The sequence below is a fragment of the Rhynchophorus ferrugineus genome, unplaced genomic scaffold (genome assembly GCF_030347505.1).
Source record: "Rhynchophorus ferrugineus isolate W39M unplaced genomic scaffold, kcgeb_rfMv2 rfM1, whole genome shotgun sequence".
NCBI lineage: Eukaryota > Metazoa > Arthropoda > Insecta > Coleoptera > Curculionidae > Rhynchophorus > Rhynchophorus ferrugineus.
In genome coordinates this window covers 62570573-62595207 of record NW_027472580.1, presented here as the reverse complement: position 1 = coordinate 62595207, position 24635 = coordinate 62570573, and the positions used below count along the sequence as shown (strand labels likewise).

Here is a 24635-nt window from a genome sequence, read left to right as displayed (position 1 = left end):
GATTTATAGTCTATCTAAATTAGCGATGAACTTACGTCATCAAGATGTACAATGTATTGCCTATTGCAGTTTGTAAATTCGTTTTAATACCAGATAAAATTTTCCTTCTCATTGTATTGTAAAAAGAGACACAGGCTGTCTGATACGTTCGAACCTGTAACCGAATCAACCTGCAAAAGTCGTTCGGTTGTGAAATGTCTCCAAATTCTCTAACCTACAAACTATTATGGCTGTTTAATTAACTATAGTTTAAGTCATTGGATAATATATGCATTACATATACTATAACGTTAAAATAAATTATATTTTATAATATTTGTATTTATTTATTTTATTTATATTAGAATGTTGTTACAACATTGCGACGTCTTGACGACATACATTCAGATGACGTGAGCTCACTGCTACTTTGGATAGACTATATATTCTAACTAGGTTTCTTGTAATTTACTGATGAATATAAAATTACTCCTTCGCTGAGCACATGATGTTGTTTGTGCAATCTAGGTGTAAAATATCAACAAAATCCTTAATTTCAAAATAATAATAAAGATAGTTATATTTAAAATTTAAATGTATTTATTGCATCTCATGTAGGTGATGTCTGCTTGGCTGTGAGTAATATAATTAAAGTATTAGTTATGAATTCGAAATTTAAAGTATATTTACGAGTCGTACATAGAAAATGTCCTAAGAATTCATTATTGAAATTTCGAAAATTAAAAAAAATCAATTGACGACTACTAAATACGCATACTTTTCCAAAAATAAAATGCATATACGCGTTATTGCAGTATTCCGTGTATTACCATTCAGTAGAAAAATATTAAACCATAATATTGAATCTACAGAGACATTGCGAATACCGATAGCTGGTAGTCTGGCTGGCTATTTCTCCTTGAAATACAGTCGGTCGGATCGTATATCATTGAAGAGATCATGAAACAATACAGCATGATATGCCTTATATGGCCATCGCGGGTCGCCCGTAGCTATGGCGTCCATTTTGAGAAAAAAATGTCTGCCTGTTGTCTTTGTTCCTATTCGTAAATGGACATTTGCTACATGAAAATACGAAAACGAAACATAAAACGATTTATTCAGTTCACATATTCGTTTTTAGTTAAGTATAATTAAATAGTAGTAATGCTCAGCTAGTATCTTAGTGGGTTTAAGGTATTAAGATTGCTGGCACGCTGACAAAACCTTATTATAGTCCATCCAATAAAACAGCCAATGCCTGTCATCAAAATTCATGACATCATCATGTCACCTATAATTATTATCAATAATATTTTGAAGAATTTTGTAGACATATGACAACAGGGTCGACCAGTATCAATATTATATGTTATATTATATTACATGTGTTAATATCTTAATGTATAATTAGGGTAAAATGAAAAGAAAAAATCGACTCAGAGTTTTAAACGAATTTTACATTGTTACACATTACATTTGACAGTAAGTTCGACCTTATCTATGACGTGTATTGACTGTTTATTTGGAAGGACTATAAGATCATTGGGGTATTACAGTTGTTCAAATATAATTTGAAAAATAAGTATATGGTAAATAACGCTCAACTAACGCCTATAAATAACTTACTACAGTAGTACAAATACAGTAATAGTACAAAATTTGTTTTAGTACATCAGAAACAAAGGTTCTTTTAAAATATTAGGTGGACACTATACGGATTTAATGGCCGATTTTTATGAAAAAAAAACTATTATAAATAATAACATCCATGTAAAACTCTTTATTTACTCTATTATCAGAAATAAATGAAATTAATACAAGTACATTTGATATTGCATGGATTACGTGCGGTTGAACTGGAATCATATGATAAACGATTTCTATGCAAGTTTTTAATATCATTCATTTGTAAAACGATCATAAAATATATAAAACCTAGAAAGAGATCTCAAAGGGAATCAACTGATATATATATATATTATATTTAAGTAAAGTTACATTAAAGACCACAATGTAATAGGAAATCAGTTATAACTTAGAACTTTTGGCTTTACTTTTATAGGAAATGTTGTAGAAAGTCAAAATTTTGATCCATATTTAATAATATGGAGCTTATTCATATACTTCCTTTATTGAATAATTCAAAAATATAATAGCAAATTTCATATACTGAAATTTAATCTCGGGTCTCCATAGTTCTTGTATTACTACTTGTATTCATACTGCATGATAATATCTCTGTTCCATTCAATTGTCATTGTAGACATAAAACCTAATACCTAGACACCAGTTTGGATTTATTAACAAGCATTCAACAGTTAACGGTATGTTTTTAGAGGTACTACGAACATTCGATAAGATATAACACGACGGCCTTGTTCATAAGATACTGAACAATACACTGAACTATTAAAATGTTACATTACAGCCAGAATGTTCAGAGTTAGAGTAGATCTACTCTATAATAAAAGAAACTAAAGTAGGTGTACACCATAAGGAAGTGTATTGGGGCCAATCCTTCACCTCTTTACACGTGTGATATACAGCAAATGGAAAATATCACAATGGCCACATTTACTGATAATAACAAATAATATTATTATTCCATATAGCAACAACGCTAAGTATCTAGGAATGAATCTTGATGTAAAACTTTGTTGGAAGGAACATGTAAAATAAAAAATGAAAAGAACTGGAGTTCAAATATAGGAAAACGAATTGGAAAAATTGGAAAATCACAATTATCACTATATAATAAATTGCAATTATGCAACCAAGTATTGAAACCTATATGGGCATATGGTATTCAATTATGGGGATGATCCACGAAAAGTAACATAAATACAATACAAGTTTTCCAAAACTCCAGATACCACAGGACTGATTATTTACACACTTACAAGACCTTCAGAGACACCATTTTCATGTCAATATTGAAGTATTACAACTCGTGGATAACACCAGAACAGAGCACACACTTAAAATAAACAAACCATTTAATTTTGTGTAGTGTAGTAGGGTGCATTTAATAGAAAACAAATCAGTGTTAATACACCAGAAACTACCATAATATTGGCCCGATGATTTCTCTTAGAAATATACTTAGATTTAAGATATTTTAAAGACAAATTGTAGGTTAGTCGGAAAAGACTAGTAACAATGTAACAAGTAAATGATAAAAAAAAACAATTGTCATGAGTTAGGCCAGGTGCAAAGTGACAGCAAATTGAGGTTTTGCGAGGTGACGCAGTGAGGATCACGGCAAGTGTACGCGAGATAAAACTGCCAGCCGCTGAAACTGCGCAAATACGACTGCAGTTCTCGATTTGCAGTAGAAGCTGTACACAATAGTAGGCTTGGTACAATAGCAATTCATACTTCATTAATTACGACTAAACTGGAATTTAGTTCTGAATCTGATTCGGAAGACGTACTGGAATCTCAAATGGTGATGTTCATCTACCAGATGGCTAGTAAAAGGTAAATGAGAAGTTTGTATCTAAAAAGAAGACTCACGGATAATTTACTTTAATTAAAGCATTTAGTGAAGAATTTTAATTAAATAATTTAGTCCTCATGTAGTCTACACGGCTTGTATCGTATAGAACTTGCCGAATTCGTACATCTTCGATTAGTTCTTCTTCTATTCTTGAACATTCACCGTGACTTTAGACGAAAAACTGCGACAAAAACACTGAGCTCTTTAGGATCACGTTAGCCAAAACTGCGTTATGGCACGCGGCGAAGCAATATTGCGGTAGCTATCATTTTTTAAACCAATAAAATCTCGTCGTGACTCACCCTGCGTCACCTCACTAAGCTGCGTCCCATTTTGCGCCTGGCATTAGTGATAGCGTGGCATATATAGAAAACAGTGTGGGACTAAAGACTTTTTAAAGAGATTTTGATAATCGTCGTTTTAAAAAATACTATAAATAATACTCTAATAAAAATTCTATCGTTTATTTCGTGAAATGTGTATACATGAAGTATCAGAATGCCGAGGTCGTATTACAAAAATGATATAGTCTTGATATGGATTCAAACATAATCCGAAAGGAAACCTTATAAAAAGTGTGCTAGCTTTACGCATAACTGTACCGCGAAGGAAATCCGGAGGCCGATGAGGTTCAACGGTTAGTGGGAACCTTCCCACATCAGTCGTCGACCGATTCACAATGGATAATTAACGCCTTTTAATTGACGGGATTTTTTTATTTGCTCGTCGTGCGTTCGATTTTGGATCTTTTTTCGTTCGATTTTGTATCTTTTTTCAAGCGTTGTTAACACGAACGTGGAATTAATTGTTCCAAAAACTATTCGCTTAACGGGTTTTATAATTGGGAAGTATCATGTAACAGTATTAGGCTTGTTTTCGTCGTTATATTCATTTCGATAAACAGTTTTTAGACAGCGCTGAACGTTCACGATTATTTCTGTTTTATTTCTAAAAATAGAAATCAGATTTGTCAACGAGGATGAGTATAATTCAGAATCGCCACCGACGATCATCTGCAGTCTTTGACGGCTTTTTAAAGCCGCTTACGCAAAGCTTCTTCGCCGGTTCAGCTTGAGCATCGCACATCGTCCGTAATCGGCTTGGCTAGGGACTCATTTCGATAAACGTTACTGCTACTGCACCCGCGCCATATGTATAACGATGGGAATTCGATTTATAAACGCATATCATTTCTTTAAATCCATTTCGGAGCGATATCCTACCTACATGGAACTTGGGAAGCAATAAAATAAAGAGAAATTGAAAAATCACAAATCATGATTCTGTGGAGGTGTGGAAAAAAGTAGAACGTAGTATAAAAGTAGAAAGAAGTGAATATATTAGAAGATATGTTACACCTAACACAAATCGAGTTCATAAAGTTATTTTATAGCTATAACTTAAGCGCCATCTTTTTTAATTTTTGTGTAAAATTCAATCCTTCAATTTAACCTTTCATTATTACTTGGGAAAATTTGCTTTAATGTTCAAATATAACATACTATAAGAAACTTAAAATTTATACAAAAAAATTGTTAAAAACATAACTTTAGAGAGCTGAAGAGTTAATGTTTATTCATTAGTGTTCTAACATTCCATACCAAGAACGAACAAATTTTATTTAATTTTAAAAATTAGGCGTTTGAACATGGCCTTGCGATTATCTTTGAGAAAATTAATAATCCTTTTTTTCGCTAAAAATGCCTTAAAACATTATCTAGTAACTCCATTTCAAGTTAATTCATTTTCTGTAAAATTTGAACTCAGTGTCACTATAAAAAGTATATATAATTCTAGTCTAAGAAACGTAAAAATTATACAAATTGCCAAAAAATGAGCTTAGAGAGTTAAAGAGTTAATGATTCTTCATTAGTGTTTTGATAAATTTGATAATTAGCTGTTAAAACTAATTTTAACAGTGAAAAGGATGAAAAAAAATGTTTTAAGAAAAGGTATTCGAGTATGGTCTTTAGGATATCTTTAGGAAAATTAATAATTACTTTTTTTTGCTAAAACAAACTAATAAAAACTTTCGTATTTAGATGCAATAGACAAAGCATTTTTGAAAATAATGAGTTCTAAAAGCAGCAATCTATTTCTGATTCATATCTCCATCTAGAGAATAATTTCTTATGGATTTTTTCTATCTTCGTATTTTTTACATACTTTTATAAAAGGTTAGGTAAAATTAACTGCAAAATACTTGATTCGGTACAAAATCCGGGGACCTAATAAAATTCACAGAAAGGGATGCTGAATAACATCTTTAATAAAAAACTACTAATTCATTTTCATACCCAATAGTACTAACAAAAAAAAATGATTTAGCCAATTTTAACGTTTATTTTATGACGATTTTAAAATAACTCTTAATATTTATCATGTTTCATAATTTTATTTCTGTTTCTTTCAGGAAGGAAATATTGAAGTCAAATCACATTGCATCCCGTTTGATAACTTTACGACAGACTACATAAAACTTAGCCAACAATAAAAGTATACACGATGGCATAAAGTACAAGTTCTGAAAACTTTTATAGCATGATAATTAGATAATCGTAGAAAATGCATTCTTTTATATCCCATTAATTTTTTTATGCTTACAGTCGTCGACAACAAGTTTATTATGTAATTCTATAGATTGCTTTTATATATATATATATATATATATATATATATATATATATATATATATATATTACCTTACTATGGGATATAAATTATCTAATTTATCCATGTAGATAAAGAGGAATTAAATGTCATCAATATTAGTGTGAATTTAATATATTACATGTATAAATATTTGATAGATCCTAAAAAGTGTTCTGTTATTCCAAGAATATATTGACAACAAAAAAAATTTACAATCTGAGATTGATAATTAATAAGGTCAAATTAAAACCTGGATTTTTTTGGTTTATTCCCTTATTAATTTGCAAATACAGCAGTTTCACTATAATTGCTGTCAAATCTGCAATGTCAGCGCTCATTCATGTTAAAAAAAGATCCTTTCAAGTGCAAATATCGACACAGAACGCGAACGTTTGCCAAAATTTCAAAGCAGGACCAAAAATAAACTTTTTCCCATTGAACTGCACTTTTTTCAATTTAATCGGCTTTCAAATATCCTGTCACAAATTGAAACGTTTTTGAAAACAATGGGAGAAAAATGGAAACAGAACGAGCCTTTCGGCTATTTTTTAAATTCAATGTCAAATTAAAATGCATTGTTTTTTTCTTATTAATATGCTCTTCGTTGTTATATATTAACCAATTCTTAATGCCTTTTAATAATACAAATTAAGAAGACAAAATGACAAATGATTTAGTAGTGTTTAGAAATATAAATAAAACCTTAATTAGAAAATTAATATGTTAATTAGAAAAATTAAGAATAATTTTAATATTTTTTTAATTAATAACAAGTTTAAGTATAAGTGCTTTGGAGAATTGTTATTACACAACGATACATATATTAAAAATATATTAAAATTAATGCATTTATTGCTTTGTGTAAACCTAAACTTTAAATTGAACGGTTTTGAGATTTTTCTATAAAAATAACATTTAATTTTTATTGAGTTATTCAGTATATAGAGACCCTAAGCATGAATACATTTGCAGCCGAAGCTCATCAAACATTTTTTGAAACTTATTGTGATGCTGTTTCATCAATCATCATCAATTAATTAAGAGGGGGGGGGGGGGCAAAAAGTTAATAAGCCTGTAAAACTTATTGGACGAAACCTCAGTTCAAACCACAATACAAAGAAGTTTCAGAGTACTTAGCAGTTTATCAATCAGCTGCAAAAAGAATAGTTTTCTGTGGTCTATTGCTACTGGCGATTAAAGACGACTTACTACCACAATCCCAAATGCAAAAAGTCATTAGTTAGTCCAGGACATCCACATCGACAATGAAGCGGAATGTTCATGGCCATAAAGTTTTATATATGGTAGAATTAGCAAAGTGTGGTAATAAAATCGAATGAAACTGCTACTTCACATGTTTACTGATGATAGTTGAATAATTCGAACGACGTATTGTTGCAAAAATACTAGCAATAGTGAGTAACAGATCCAATCATCCTCTTGCATGTCTACGTTTGGACACATATTGCAAGATTTATGAAGGATGCACAGTTGCAACTTATAGCACGATGTTGTCATGTTGCCAGAAATGTGGGAAAAGTTATAGAAAATTATGAAAAATATTTTAGGTTATATTGTGCCAGTTTTTCTCAATAAATGCCTTTTTAAAGTGAAAAACTGATTAGAATGCATGAAAACACCTAATATCAATGGGCTTGTGAGCTTAAGAGAAGATATCATGTAATGACGTAAAAAAAACTAAAATATAAAGACACTTCAGGATACATATGTACTATTGAATCTACTGAAGCAATTGCTCATCTAATAAATAGGAGAACAGGGAATATTAGTGGAGAGACTCTAACTTACACCTTAAACTAGCATTTTTTATAAAAACATATGTTGTGTCTATTTAATAACAATAATAACAAGCATCTGGATTAATGTGATAATAACAAATACTTAATTTAAAATGGGTATGTTATTATTTCTCAGTAACTTTATTAGTATATTGTAAGTTAAAATTTCATTTTCAATATTAATAGATTACGTTTGAAATAGTAGGTTGTTAGAAAGAATTAAACATTTTCGAGTACCGACCCATCGTAGAGACAGACCGCAACGCGTGGGCAACCCCCCTTAAGAAAAAAATCCGACCAAGACCATTGTTGTTTGGCGAGCTGCTCCCATTGGTCGCACCCATCGTACCATGGCGACAGCCAGACGTTTCCTCGCCAATTCAGAGACCAATTCCTCGCTCGGAAATTGGCTTTCGAGCATAGAGCCCGGACAGCAAGTGCAGCCAACTCGTAGCCGTTCTGTTGTTAATTGTCAGTTTCTACGTTTTCACGACAAAAGGCCACTGACCTTCCTATCCCCATGAAAATTACTAGCGAACAGAAAAATAAAGAACTATTATTATACGCGCTTGCTAGATATAATTATGAGAATAACAAAGCGATTGTTTTCTGGGTTAGTAATGTTTCTGAGCATTTGTTCTCTTCCGCCCCGATGAGCTTCGCTTCAAAATGTAAATAACGAATTTTCCGAAATGGATCTATGCGGCGATGTCTCGGTTATTGGTCACATGCCATACAATGTTGCTTCTTGTTTGATTTCAATTAATTAAACTTCATATTATTTTGTATTAAAAAATCGCATCGGGTACATTTGTAATCAACTTCATGTGGAAGTCTCACTGACATACTTCATATATACTTCATTAAAAATTTTTACAGTGCGTTGAAAATGAATTTGTAAGTTTGTTGTCGTTTGGCGATAGACGGCTCGTCTGAGCTGACCCATGGTTTTAAGCGCTTTGGATTATCGTAGTATATCAATTTTTCATCGCATTTTAGTTGAGCACTACGCGAAAAACGACCAGAATACAAGCAAAAACACAACAATGTCATTCTTTAACATGACAATGCTCCATCATATGCTGTACAACCGGTGAAAAGATACTTAAAAACGTGTTTCCCCAACCGCTGTATTCTCCAGTCCTCTTTCGGATAACTATTTTCTCATTTTTTAACTCTAACTTTTTAACTTCATTTCTTATGAGGATATTAAAAAATAAGTCGGTCTATGGATAGTCTCAAAAGGTAGTAGCGGCTATCGATGGACAATACTTTGAATAAACTATATTGTAATGACTTTTCACAATAAAGCTGCAAATTAAAAAAATTCTTTAAAACCAATTTATAGGCCCATATATATTAGATACATTTTAATTTATTATTAAATAATTTAAATAATTAGTAAATATTATAAATATATTTAAAATAGATAAACAACGTTTCTTGATATGTCAAAGTGAACAGACCAAAGTAGGAAATAAGATAACAATAAAATATCCAGTCTGTGGTCAAATTTAAAATGTCTCCTGGTCACGCTTGTAAAAAGGTTTCTCTCACTCCATTAATGTATGAGAGCACTGCACTGCTGAGAATACTTGCCAAATACAAATGGCTTGTAAATCGAAACAACGATTTAATTTACTACATCAACCAAACTGATATTTATACAACGAGTATATATTAAGTGCTTAAATGTATTTTGATTATTTTACTTTAAAAAGGCAGTTCTCAAAATTGGTACAGTATATATTAATTAAAATATTTTACATCACTTTCTAAAGTTTATCTTCCTGGCAACACGGCGATACTGTGTCGAAAGAATGATGTTGGTTTAGCAACGACCTAAACATCGATCTATTTTTCAACTTCTTCAGCATTCGAAACCATGGACCAGCCCAGCCATGCTGTGTTGATCTGAACAAGTGGTAATCTGAATGAGCTATGTCTGGGGAGTACATTGGATGCGGTCAAACTTTCTTTTCAAGCTGCAACATTGTATCCTAGTTGTTATTATTACTTAGCGTCTATTACTCATTATTACTGTTTTTTTTAAACAATACGTCGTTGAATTCGATATTTTCTTGAACCCACTATACGCACAGCAAGAGTTTATTGCCATGGATATTGCGATTTAGTGTGGATGGATGACTCGTCTGGACTAACCCATAGTTTTTTGCGCTTGGGATTATCGCAGTAGACCTACGTTTCATTGCCAGTCACCACAATACGCCATAGAAGACTTCTTGAGTCTAACAAGTAATAAAACCGCGATATTTAAACAGTTCGAAATGCCTTTTCAGTCAACTCATGTGGTGTTTTCCCACTTTTTGGATCTTTCCTATCCTGTGTTTTGCTCAATCTGTTAAGTTTTTGGCAATTTGAGCTGGGTTGTCATCCAATAAGTTTTGCAATTTATTGTCTTCGAACTTTATTGATCTTTCAAGCCAAGCCAAGCTTGTTAGTGGCATCAAAATCATCAATTTTTAAATTGTTAAAACAATTGAGATATGACGCAAAAGCATTTGTAATAATAGTAATAAGGCAATTGAATTTAACACTTAGATTATATTCGTTAGAATTTGTTTACCCCAAAAAACGGTATCTTAAAATGTTCCCAAAACTTGAAGCTTTTTAATAAATTTAGTAGAAAATGAGAAAAAACCTACGTAGCTGTTACATATAAAAGTAAAATGTTTGATTGATGCTAAATGCTGTAAAAGAAAACGAGTAAAGCCGTAATAATATGTCCTAGACCCATTGTATATATAGCAAGTAACTAATTGTATTCATCGAACTTGTAATTCATAACGTACAAGTAACAGAGCGCGTTAAATGTTAATTACGCACCAGACCTGGGCTGACGCCCAACAGATTCCTCTAAAGGCGCTAGTTGCATTATCTGCCAACGCCAGAGAGTTGGCCTGCTTCGTGGGCAAAATAATGGACCTGTGTTTGTTCTAATGGCGCCGACATTCTATTCCTCGTTAAACATGCAAATTTCGAGCAAGACCATCGCGAAAACTAGAAGGGCCAACTTTGAGTAAAACGAGAAAATAGGATGAGTGCGGGAGGGGTGGTGCACTGTAAACGATACAAGATGAAAGGAAATAAACGAGAATGAAGAGACTTATGGAGGATGCAGCTTGCTGCACGGTCTGGGTGATACGAACAAAAGACAATGCCGTGCGTATAAGGCCCATTTGACGAATGAGATTTTTAAGTATGAGAAATTGCTAGGTTTTTTAATATAAAGGAAATATAATATATATCTCATAAACTATTTTATATTTTTTTAAATTAATTACATCTTACACTCGATATGCTTAGTACAATCTTAATTTATAAATTAATTTATTACTACTATTCTGTTGTACTTGCATTAATATACAAGCAACGTGTGTACGAGATTAATACATTAATATGTATTTCCCAAATTAGAATAAAACTAAGCTATTGAAGTCAAACTTAAAAATAAAATTATATAATAAAATACAAATAGGCTTTATAATTGACTGATAAAATAATCACTTTGATTTCAGGTCAAGTTGAGAGTATCTTCCGACTAACCATGTAGAGTTGCCTTGACTCTGAGTCTAACCTGCTCTGCTTTTTGTCTGACATGATGTTTTCAGTTCAACCTACCATCGAGATATATTCCGAGGTATTTAGCTGATTCTGCTTGAGGAATCGAACATCCGTCAAGTAATATAATTAAGTTTTTGTCAATTCGCCGCAACACAAAATTAATATGGACAGATTTGGAGCTATTAAGCTGTATTTTCCAGTCTCTAGTCCATTTGTAGATCTTGTTGACCGCTACTTGTACTCTTTCTATAGCCTTAAATAGAGATACATCTTTTGCCATTATAACTGTGTCGTCAGCAAATGTTCCCAGTATTGTTTCTCTTGTTGTTGGGATATCAGCAGTATAGAGCCGATATAAAAATGGTCCCAATACACTACCTTGTGGAACTCCAGCCGAAGTAAGTTTAAGTGTTGATAATGCCCGTTCATGCAAGACTCTAAATTTTCTTTCGAAAAGATATGATTCCAGCAGTTCACAGTAATTCCACTGTAGCAATTTCCTCATTTTGTAGATTAATCCCAAATGCCATACCCGGTCAAAAGCTTGTGAGACCAGGAATATTGCAGGGAAGTAATTCCTTTCTTCGAATGCTTTTTCAACAACCGCTGTTACTCTATGCACTTGGTCGATTGTCGAGTGGTGATTCCGAAATCCAAACTGGAAATCTGGTATTTCTATAAATGATTTAATGCGTTCTAACAGAGTTTTTCAAATACTTTTGATATCACAGGTAGCAGCGAAATAGGCCTGTAAGATCCAACTTGTTCTGCCGGTTTGTCAGGTTTTTTTAAGCATACATTTTATAATTGAAAATATAACTATTAAATTGTTTTATAAACAAATTAGGCTATAAAAAAGACTGCATTTGAAATATTTAATCAACATAATAATTAGCGATGTTGGCAAATATCGTTATAGATTGAGTGCTTGTTAATATTAAGGGTGAAGAAATAAATTGTTATTTGGATAGGAGCAAAAACCGATCGGGTTACTATTGTGTTAAGAAATACGTAATTATAATAAAGTTTCTAATAAAATATTGAGTATTTTAAAGTAAAAAATAATGGCTTGTTTGTTGAAGTCTCGATGAACGGTGAATAAACATCGATTTCAATTGTATATTAATTTAGGACATTTAGAATGGATGAATTTATAGAGCTGAACTACGAATTTATGAACTAATTGATAAACTGAAGTAGTAATATGGGTCAGTCGAAAAATGTAGAAATCGAAAATGATCGTGGTATGAAAAATATCGAAGAATGTTGAAGGGCCTCACTCTTTAATCATTTTAGTGGGACATCGTTTCTTCTAAATTATGGGATGGTTACTAAACAGAGTTAATTGAAACTTTGTCTTTTATCTCATCTCTCTTCATAAACAGTTTAAAAATCTTTTAAATATCATTCCTTATATTTTTTGTAGTTCCAATGACGTTTATATTTACTTGCCTTTGCTACCCAAATTCGTAGGATTTAGTTTAAAATAAAATATTCATTGAATATTGAATGAAATCACAGCGCTTTCTATTTTAATTTAGTAAGAAGATATAGTCCAAATTTATTTATATTAACAACTAGAGTGTCTAAGGGTAACGTAAGAGGATGAGAGATGACATTATAAAATATCATTTAAAAGAAACCATAAAAAGTACACAAAAAACGTAAAATTCCGTCGCATTTAGTTGCAAACCTAATAGAGCAAACTAAAAATTATGTGTACGTTTATTTAATTTATAACATCCATTAAGTTTTAAGAATACATTGAGGGACATGATCAATAGTTCTAATGTCTAAATTATCAAACAAGAATATTTTAAATTCATATCTGGTAAAACTTAACTCTTCACGACAAGAACTGTTAGTAGCATTAAATGTTGAAAAACGTAGAAATATTTTTAAAATTCCCTTTAACATGAGCTGAATATGAAATAAGTTAGACAGTTTTGATTTTCCTGGGTTATAAATCGTAAAATATGTATTTTGTGATATTATAACCGATAGATATGATTTCTTGAGAACGATTATTGAATATAAATGTAATTCATACAGTTGGTATATTGATAAGATAAATATATGACATGTTTCATATTTTTAAGGAAAATATTAAAATAAATAAAAAATAAAATTTAAAGTGACGTTCTTATAATTTGGGAGAAAACATTTTTAAATCTAAAAATAGGAGAGCATATATTTCCCTTGCAACAACATTTCATGCTTGAAAATCTCCATTCGACAGTTTGCCAGTGCATTTCATTCTCTTCCCTGATCCCCAGACCGTATCGTAAACTGCAACTCTCTAAATCCCTATACTCTTGTTTGTTTTCTTTTCTACGTTGTCGTTTACTCTCTGTCCCCATACTACCTCAAGTTGGTCAGCGTAGTTTTATCAGAGACAGTGTTCTCGTTTGAAATTTACATGCTCTAAGAGAAATCGATATTTTTGTTTGGTGATTTATACAAGTAAAGGTGAGGTAAAATATATAATGATGATAAATATATGAAACTTACCCGACCCACAAAAAAACGTCGATAACATTTTGCTGTATCGTCGGTCTCAATTTTCCCTCTCCAAGATTGATGAGGTATTATTGGTAGTCCTCGATGGTCAAATTGTTCCTCGTGGTCGGTACCATCCACCCAATATCTAGAAACAAAATAACATTCATTAATGTCAGATTAATGCTGACTTGAAGCACGTGAGAAGTAAGAATAGGTGCTAAAGTTTGAAAGCAAATGAACAAATGATTGGTCAAGCGGCAGCAGTAATAAAATAAATACTGTTATAAAGACAAATGTGTTTTTTCCGAAATGTTAATTTTAGAGAGTTAGAGAGTTATTATAGAGTTAGAGATCCTGAGAGTCATCACTATCGACTTCCATAGTAGTTCAATAATCTACCCAGTGGCCACTACGTATCTGTGGTGATAATTATTACTTACGTGATAGGTAGGTGGCCTTCAGTAAGTGGTCTCTTGCATAAAATATTTCATTCTAAATCTTGGTCTAAAGATTATGTCTCTCCATTGCTTTCTACCCACCTACGTACTTCGAGGTACTTAAAACACATTGAATTCATGGGTTCTAGAGATATCACACTATATCAATTCATTAGATGCGTAAAACATTGTTTCGTTTCGGAACCGTGGAATTATGGTTATATTATATTTGCTAGAAGTACCCTATAGTTGGATTCCGTGCGAGCAAATGGCCAAGTGCTTCTTTGTATAGCAATATATTGTTATTTTAGTTTATTAGTTTTTGTCCAAGTCCAAGTTGTTTTCGTTTAGTATAAATGTGCTTGTTCCAAGTCAGATGCACCCAAATATTTTTAGTATCTTACGCCAAAGAAGTGACAGTTAGAATTGTTAGATTATAGTAGAATATTCCTTGGTATATTTTGTTTCATTGGCTTTAACATGTCAAGTTTTCAACCATAGTTTATCTTTGCAGTATTTTCATTTTCAGTTCAGAGTATTTTATTAAGGCATGTTCGGAATTTCCTTGATGCTATCACTGGGTTCTTTGGGATCTTGTGAGAAGCCGTATCGTCAGCATAATGTTTTCAGAGACATAATAGTATTTTTTTGTGGCCAGTATGTTAGATAAGCAGTATACATGAGATATAATACTGGATCTAAAACACTGCCTTGCGGAACTCCTGAATATATCAGTCGAGTTCAGTTTCTTCATCATTTTATTTTATACTAAACTGTCTATCCGTAAGATAAAATTTCAGTAGCTAACAGTGCGGATGTGCTAAGTAGTAAGGTAGAAGCTCAGCAATATCATTGTATTGAGGTATATTTTGTATTATCTAGTATTGGGGTTTGTATTTATTTGGTTTATCAGTCTTTGTATTTTCTCTATAATTTCGCGTCTATTACGATACAATTTATGATCAAATTAATGTTATAGAATGACATTTTCAATTATTATATTGAATTAAACACTTTTGAGATTATATGTAATAAACCATATCGAAAACGATTTCGTGGTTCTTTCTATAGATTGTTTAGTGATAAGGTTAAGTATATACATACCCTTTGGGTGGCCCAGCGATCATCGGATATGGTCCAGGCCTAAGCAACGTCTCCTTCAGTAACCTTCTAGCTTGTGGAGGTTGTTGAGGTGACGATGGAGGAGTGGCACCTTCCAATAGACGTGGGGAAGCAGCAGGAGAAATCTTAACATTATTGTTATGGTTAAGACGAATGTCGTCCTTACTCTCCAAATGTTCTTTTGTTAAGGATCCGGTGGTCAGTTGACGTTGTACAGTTGGAGGCTGTAACAAAAACAAGAAATGTATTATTAATTAGTTAGTATTAAGTAGTTAGTGTCTTGTTTGAAACAAAAGAAGTTTTGAAACAACAACGTTGATATTAAGATAAATGTCTAATTAACTAATCATATATTTAATCCGTTCGTAAACTAAAAAATGAAGTGCATATTGGAGTACTTCAAATTTATATTTAAAAATAGACTAGGTTTATGCTATTTCCCAATTCTTTAGCTTTTGATGACATGCTTCATTGCATCATTAGTTAGATATCTACACTATGAAAAATGTTCAAGCATTTGTAAAACTGCGCTTTTTATGCGAATATTTTCTATTTAAAGATTAATGGGTGTACAAAACAAAGAGTAATTTATCAGAAAGACAGGTAAATAATGTCGGTGGCTGAGGGTTATTTGGTGTTCACATTAAGTAGTAGATTCAGTTACCAAAAATGCACAGAGGTTGACGTGACAATAAAAAAAGGAAAATTTCAAATACAAGGTAACACACGAAATAGCTCGACGTATTAATGTAATTACTACGAAAGTACTATACATTACAATCCTTTGTATAATTAATTCAAATAAATTACAGCGTCACGTGCGGCTCATGTTTGTTTTTCTTTGATATTGCGAAAATCGCGAAGGTTAAAATAATACCTTAACGCAACTGTTGCTTTTTTATTTTTGATTTTCCCTCGATTATGTTTTTAGTACATGATGCAGCCGACAGATAACACCGCCTCAGGTTCAGCCCGTGATAAATTTCTTATTTACGTCAATTATACGCTATTGTTCTTATTTCGTGATTGTTATCCTGCGAAATATGTCGCCATTTTCTCACGAAACGGCACCGGTTTTGGTTTTATTGTTTCTTTGCTGCATTTAGAACGAATTTCAACTCTGGATAATAATTCATACTTGGGCAGGTACCTCTTTATTATTCAAATAAAAATAAACAATACGACTGCAGAGAGAAACTAATGTTTTTCAAACAAGTATATGTAGTTGAGCATAAAGAAAAATGCATTATAATTTTAAATTAATTTGCTAAAATATGTTTATAAACATAAATATCTTACTCTAGCCTTTAATCATTAATAAAATTAGAAAATAAGTTGTTATTCGGTTGGGTAATTAATATTATGAGAAAAACAAATTATCCATGAAAATAAATAATTATTTTATCGAGAAAAAGCAATTTTAATATATGAAAAATTAAATCAAATTAATTTTAATTAAACAATTCCTAGATCTTAAGTACGAAATTCGTAGATCTACACACATAAAATATTTCGATATTGATAAATTGATTCTTATTGAAATTGAATAAACCATTATGTTGTATTGTTGTACGATTATACCTAGAAATAATTAATGAACACCATGACATTTAATAATGTTGTAACGTGACAGTGAACTGTCAAAGTCGATTATAACGCCAATTAACCTGGAACTAAAGTTGATCTATTATATAAACAAATAATTTTCAGATTTTAGAATTGCGAACCGAGTTAGTTCTTGGAACAATAGATCGTCAGTATTTTGAACCTATAATATTGCATTTCCAACAGTTCAAAATACCAGTTAAATGGAAATGGCCATGTGGTGTTAACAAATCGCATAGTTCCCAACAATTGGCGACTTAATTAAGGATATATTTTTTACCACTCGAAAAATTATATGTAATAACCCTCGTAATTATTTGTTTACGATGCGCTATAGCAAAACAAACTGATAAATAATTGGCCTTGGTTATCGGTAATGGGTAAATGAATGTCATTAACATACTTTAACATATGCAAGTTCTGATTAGCGTGAAAGCTCACTTGTATGGCGTATTTTTAAAAGCAGGTACAATGATGGAAAGATCAAAGACCTTATTTTTAAAAATTGTCGATTCTGACACGTCATTTTATGACTTAATCAATATTTTGTGAAATGACTTTCACTCCTCTGGCTCTTTTTGTGTTCAGATTAGTGAAGGATATTATTTTGAATGAAATTTAATAAATATTAAAATTTCTTTTTAAATTTTTAAAATTAAATTTTCTTTCTACGAACTTTTTTTATCCTTCACATCGTTCTTTGTTATTGGCAATGAAATAACTACCTTTAAATCGTTGAAACCAAAACCTACTGGGATATGACAAAGCAGCATCACTATAAGTTTCTAAAAGTGTTTGATAGATTGATAATGCGTCCTCCTTTTCGGTTGAAGGAATAATTTTGGAAAATCTTGATCGCAATTCAATTAACTTTGATTTTAACAAGAAGGTGTAACGTGCCATAAAAATAACGAAATAATCGGTCTTTTATGCATTAAATTCGTCAATCATGTGCCATGTATTACCTTATATAACGAAAATAAAGGAATGAAGTATTAAGAGAATGAGCTATGGAGTACGGATTTAGTGATTTTTTCCATAAATAGTTTACTAGTTTTTTACCAGAAACTAGTTTCAATATCATTGTCCAAAACAATACCAATATTTTCGAGTATATTTAAATTTCGTCTTCTGTAGTCCTTTAGCTTGTGCCTATTTTTTTATATAGACATTATTGAAAAAAAAAGTGAAAGATTCAAGATACTTAACCATGGAAGCATTTAAAATAGAAGACAGCATATTGAAAGGAACTCTAAAAAAGAATTGAAATTCTTACAACTCATATAAATCGACGATCATTTATTTCCAGAAATGCAGGAGAAAACGTTTCAATCCTTCGTATGTGGCGTTTAAATATGATTAAGACCATCAATTTTTAAACGGGAGCAAATATATAACTGCGCGATGAGAAGGGGGGTGTAGGGTAGTTGAAGTAACCCTTGTGCACCCATCTCGAAATGGTAAAGCGTTTCATTTTGCGTTTTCCATCAGCGTCGTCGGCTTTTATGCCGCCGGATCATTTTTCTTTGAAGTGGAATGTTATTTTTTTTTGTTGTGACGGCAAAGCCGAGACGTATATGTAAAATGAAAGAAAGAGGGGGAGGGTTTGTAACATGGAGATATGCGAATTTTTCCGATAGATTTCGACGTTAAGATATAAGGAAAAGGTAAATAAGAAGTTTTATTTGGGTCCGATGTTATTTATATTTCACTTTAATATAATAATTTGGATACCCTATACTCTACGAGAGGTGTTCGAAAAATAACGTGTTCCTTTATCAATTCATATCAAAAACATAACTAGAATTCATTTGTTGTGTAGCCTTGAGCTCTTTCACATATTCTCGTTTATCCCATCTATTTCTGCAAGACAACGACTTTTATTTCTGGAAAAAGGAAAAATTACACGGGGTCAAGTGTGGCAATTATGAAATATTGAGTTATATGAGGTGCTAAAAGCGGTGTTCTAAAACTTCAACTTTTCCAAATTCTAGATGCATTTAGAGATGTTTTGAAGATTTGATGTTTCTAAATTTCAAAAGTGCAATCTTTTCTGAAGAATTTTCTGATTTTGGCAAAAGGAATAAACTTTTAAATGAATGGACGAGCAAGTCACATCTTACAATTAATAATGTGATATGCCTACTAAACTTCAACAAATATAAAATGTTGATGATTTATTATTACATATAGGAAACATACCCGTGTTGATGTGAAAAAGTATACTTCTAATAGGAAATTAATGAGGTCATTTTGCATAGTTTATCGGCTAGACAGTCGGTCGCATGTCGTCGAACAATTTCCTGGAGTAGGAACACGAACTAGCGGGCCCAAAATCGATCCGGATGGGTCTTTGGCATGACCCAGAATACGACAACGCGTTCGAACTCAACGACAGAACATTTCGACGGGTAAAAATTGGTTCTAAAACGGGATTCGGACGTATTTCTGGATAGAACTCATCGTCCGACAGCTGGACCAACTTCAGGAAACTGGAGCGTCTATTTCAAGATGCCGGACGAGTCGCATCTTCTTCAGGCGACACGATCTCGCATGATATATTTATTAGGTTACAGTCATTTCCTGGCCAGGGTCATAATTATTCAAGCCACATCAAAAGGAATCATTAAATGATCTAAGGATTTTAAATATCCGTAATTATTTTACAATGTTAGGTGTCAAGAGTACACGAGCATGTTTAATACAATACATTAAGTAACACCTCATGCTGCATCTTCTCATAACTCTTATAAGGGTCTTCTTAATGCCTAATCCATTATTCCTAAGTTTTTTTTTAATTTATAACTACAAGTTTAGATCCTCTACTTTTGGCTTTTATTGTAGATATGTGCTGACATAATGTTTTTTTGTCGCTTGACTCTTGAACAGTTTCAAAACCTTTTTTCGGAGTTAAATTCTCTATGTCGTGTAACAGGTCAACTGAAAAGTCTCCGGCCTACCACAGTAAAACACATTTTTTGGCAAAATTAGGTTTTTTTATTCAACATAATTCTCTTCAAGGGTGATACCCTGATTACAGCAATCCTCCAACTTTTCGATACCATTTTTGTAGTACGAATTGTTATTTGCTTCAAAATAGGCCTCAGTTTAAGCGATAATCTCTTCATTCGACGAAAATTTCTTCCCAGCAAGCATTGTTTTGAGATCTGAGAACAGGAAATAGTCGCTTGAGGACAGATTTGGAGAATACGGTGGATGAGGAAGCAACGCTTTGGAGCGGGTTCATCGTGTGCAGTCCATTCGGAGTGAAATGAGGAAGCCATGTCTCATCCATTATCACATATCGACGCAAAAACTCGGGTTTATTACGCTGATCATCTTCAAACATTGTTCTGAATCATCAACTCGTCGTTGTTTTTAGTGAAAAGTGAGCTCGCGCGGCACCCACTGTGCACAGAGATTTCTCATACCTAAATATTCGTGAATTATTCGTGGTCATTCAAAATCATTTTGTGGATCTTTTTATTGTTTTTGTCGGTAACAACGTCTTTTGGGCGTCCACTGCAGTCTTCGGTGCTCATTTCACCACGTCTAAACTTAGCATATCAATCCTTGATGGTTGATTTTCCTGCGACACTGTCCGGAAACTAGGCATCAAGCCAAGTTTTTGCTTCAACTGTATTTTTCTCTTCAAAAAGCAATATTTTATCAACACGCGAAATTCATTTTTATCTATTTTTTTCACAATAACAAAAGTTGTTTCACTCAAAATGCTATAATTCACAAACTAATGATCCGACAGCTGTCAAATTTATACACGCATCTTTTGAGGGATAGGGCCAACTAAACAACATATGGATCACAGCTGAAGCTATAAGGCCACAAAAGATATTCAAAGACCCCTAACCATAAATTATTAGAAATAAGAAACATCTATACTTGAAAAATATCTCTTGCGCACTGATCTTATTGTGAACTAATATAGTCTATTGGACTTTGGACAGAAACTTGCCGTTCGAGGTGTACGGTCACTAAAAGCGGTTTGCATTAATTTAGTTTCTCATAGGTAGACTATTGGAACTATTCCATATATAGAAACAATACATAATTAAAGACAACTAGAGGACGAATGTACAGACGATATTCAAAAATAATTTTATTGTGTAAGTTTGAGACAATTACATGGGACAATGATTTGGTCGTTTCTTTCTTTTTCTTCTTCTTTTTCTTTCTTCTTTTTGTTTCTTTCTTCTTCGAGGGAGGTGTTATATCGCGCAAATAGTATGGTCTTGGTTATGGACTGCGTAGTGGAGTAAACGCAGCCATGTGCAAGTTCTTGTGTTAAGAGTAAATGATGTAACAAGTATGGTAATAATAGACGTCGTCGAGATAGGGCTTGGTTATTGGCTTGGCTTGGAGGCTTGTTTATAGGAGTTATTGCGTCTTAAAGCCTTTCATACTTCGGAATTAGGAATATAAGTTCAGTAAGTTCAGTAATTATACTTTTCATTTACTACAGTGTGGTAGTATCTAGGCTGATACCAATCTGGTAGAAAAGTTGGTCATTATCCCTATATTCAAGTTAAAGATACATTAAAAGTACCTAATAAAGAATCAGCCCTGTATTCATTACAGCAAAAACAACTACAACGAAAAAGCATATTAAGCGAGTGGATAATTAACATTATAAATGGATACCTTTTATAATGTGGGAGTGTTAGTAGCGGTAATTAAGGCAGTATGGCACTTATCCATAATCAATAATACAAATAAAAGCAATGCATTTTGAAACAAAAGTATATTTCAATTCGTTTTCTGTCTTATTAACATTTTTAATATATCATGCTTTTTTTTTTAATAAACATTAGTTCTAAAGGATATTTTTAATTGGAAGATATATTGTGAAAAATCAGTACAACTTATTTTATTTAAGTATTGTTCATCAACAGTTGCTACATTTTTACGGATTCCATCTCGAAACAACGATGTACCTTTTGAGGCTATCCACACATTGAATCAATTTTTTATCTTCATAAGAACTGAAGCGCTGCTCAGACAGGTGACGATTCATATGTCGAAGAACAAGGTGCAAGGTTTGGAGAATACAATGGGGTAGCAATTTAATGTTTCCAAGTATGTTATCACTGGTTTTGCAACACTGGTATGTAACATTGTTGTGTGCTCTTAGTCGGGTCGTTCTAGCACAGTGCTCGGCTCATATGCATCAATTGTAGTCGATAGCGATCCCTATTGATGGTTTTATCGAAAAATACTTTGACTGGCATAAGACGTTAGAGAACGTTCTCTGCTTTCGGTGACAAAATCACCACTTTTAAAACGTCGAAGCCAGCATTAACATGTTAAAATCGATAGACAATGGTTGCGATAAACATCACACAATATTTGATAACCTTTAGCTGATTTTTTTCTTAAAATTGAAGTAAATAGATATACTTCCCGCAATTAACTCGATACAAATTCAGAAAATTTTAACGCACTGAAAAAATGTTTCGTTAGACACTGAAAAGTAAAATCGTCAGTGAGACTTCAACACAGATTTTAATAAACATGAAGAATCTTCTGTTGTAAATCCTTTAAAACAATTCATATGCCTGATATATATTAATAAAAATTTGTTTAGATTAACCTATCCAACAGAATAAGGACCACTTTTTCAGTCTATCAATTCAAATTTAATTCTTCGCTTTTAAAATCGACAATTTGAAAATATCGATAGTCACCATCATCTCCGTTATAATGAAGGGATGCTGCGAAAAAGAAGCAATAACGAAAAAGCATCCTTAGCGAGCCGGCAAATAACATTATTAATGGATGCATCTTTCTTTTAGGATAATGAGGGAGTGTTAGGGGTGGTTTTTCCATTAGGCCGGCGTCCATAAGTGGCTATAGGTAAAGTCGCGTGCGAATCGATAACGGTCTACTCATAAAAATCAGTATTTGAATATCGCGTGCTCGGCTTACGGAAGATTGAGTATGGTCCTGGATTTAATAGTCGACCGGTTTATGGTAATTGGGTCGCAAAATGAGCTCATATATGCCCTTTTTTAGGTAGCACAATTGACGTAGACATAATGAAAAATAAAACAAAAGATTGAAGGGAAAGGCGTTGTTTCTCCCGTGATCTAGAACAGACTGCACGCGAATAAATCAGAAAAATGTCACTATTCAAGGTATAAGAGCAGACCTTAAGGTATGCAAACCGTGCGTGTTTGAAAACTCTGTTTTATTTTTGTTTTGTTTTTGCATGAAGAAAACAAAGAAAAGCGTTGATCCATATGAAACATTGTTGCATAAAAACAAATTTAAGGTCACATGAATCATAACAGTGTCCTAAATTTTACCTTTATTGATATTTCTTATTAACACTTTTATACAAATTTGAACTATATATTTTTATAGGTTGTAAGATTAATCTAATTCAATACAACCACAAAATAGAGTTCTAACTTCATTTCGTTCATCAATCATTATTATGATTCATTAAGCGGAATCAACGAAATCGCTAGGTATCCACTTCGATGGCAGGATAAAAATCAAAGAACTGTACTAGTTAGTCGTAAAATACTCCCAAATTAGCTAAAAATCATAGATATTGGTTTATTAATCTATTATAAAGCTTATTTGGAATTATGTGGTTCAAGTATGGGGTTTCACTAAAACATTAAACCAACTAGTAATCCAACGATGTCAAACCAAAGTTCTTTAATTAATTACCCATGCTAATCGTTACGCAACCAATGAAGAGCTACATGATGGCCTTGGTACAAACTGGATATACGAAGTTATCCAAGATATCGCCTTTTTTTTTGTTCTGGCCTAAAAACCAGGCGGTGGAATGCATGACGCATACCTGGTCGCGGAGACTTGCCCTGGAGTGATAAGTTGGACCGGGTTATGTGGGACTGCCTCTGAGCTTACCAATACACTAAACCGAAACCGCCTCACAGTTGACCCCAGTGGATCACTACTGCTACTGCATTAAATTTGGGAATTAAGATATCGCCTTAAATCATGAAATAAGGTTACTAAATTACAATAACGTAGAAGTTAGACATAGAAGCTAGACAATACGGAGGAAATCAGAAGATTAAAGCGAATCAAACCACATGAACTTGTGCAGTGTATAAGTGTATAATTTTAACTTGAGGTTAAGTCTAATTTAATTTAATTTTAATTTAAGAAATACATACTCATGTATTTATCCTACACTTGTATATTGACGCAAGTACAATAGAAGAATAATAATTAATTAATTTTATAAATTAAGATTGTAAGAATAAATTGAAATGTAATACAAAATTATAAACATTTGTCTAAAAATAATAGTTCTAAGTTCGATAATAAGACACAAAGAAACTACTAAAATATTAACATCATCTTAAGCTATAATAACTGAACTACACATAGTGCGTGTGCTTACAATACGAAGTATTAAAGAAAAGCAAACCAATGCTTTACGATAAATACACA

The 24635-nt window shown here is 32.3% G+C and overlaps 1 protein-coding gene across 6 annotated transcripts in view; it reads right to left on the bottom strand.

Annotated features, from left to right (window-relative positions):
- Positions 1–24635, bottom strand: part of RapGAP1 (Rap GTPase activating protein 1) — a 642055-nt gene that overhangs the window by 4647 nt on the left and 612773 nt on the right. For all 6 annotated transcript variants that reach the window (XM_076398221.1, XM_076398308.1, XM_076398500.1 and 3 more), the window contains 2 exons: positions 15561–15802; positions 14029–14164 (listed from right to left, as the gene is read on the bottom strand). In XM_076398221.1, the coding sequence (XP_076254336.1) occupies positions 14029–14164; positions 15561–15802 (378 nt within the window). The remainder of the gene's footprint in view (positions 1–14028; positions 14165–15560; positions 15803–24635) is intronic.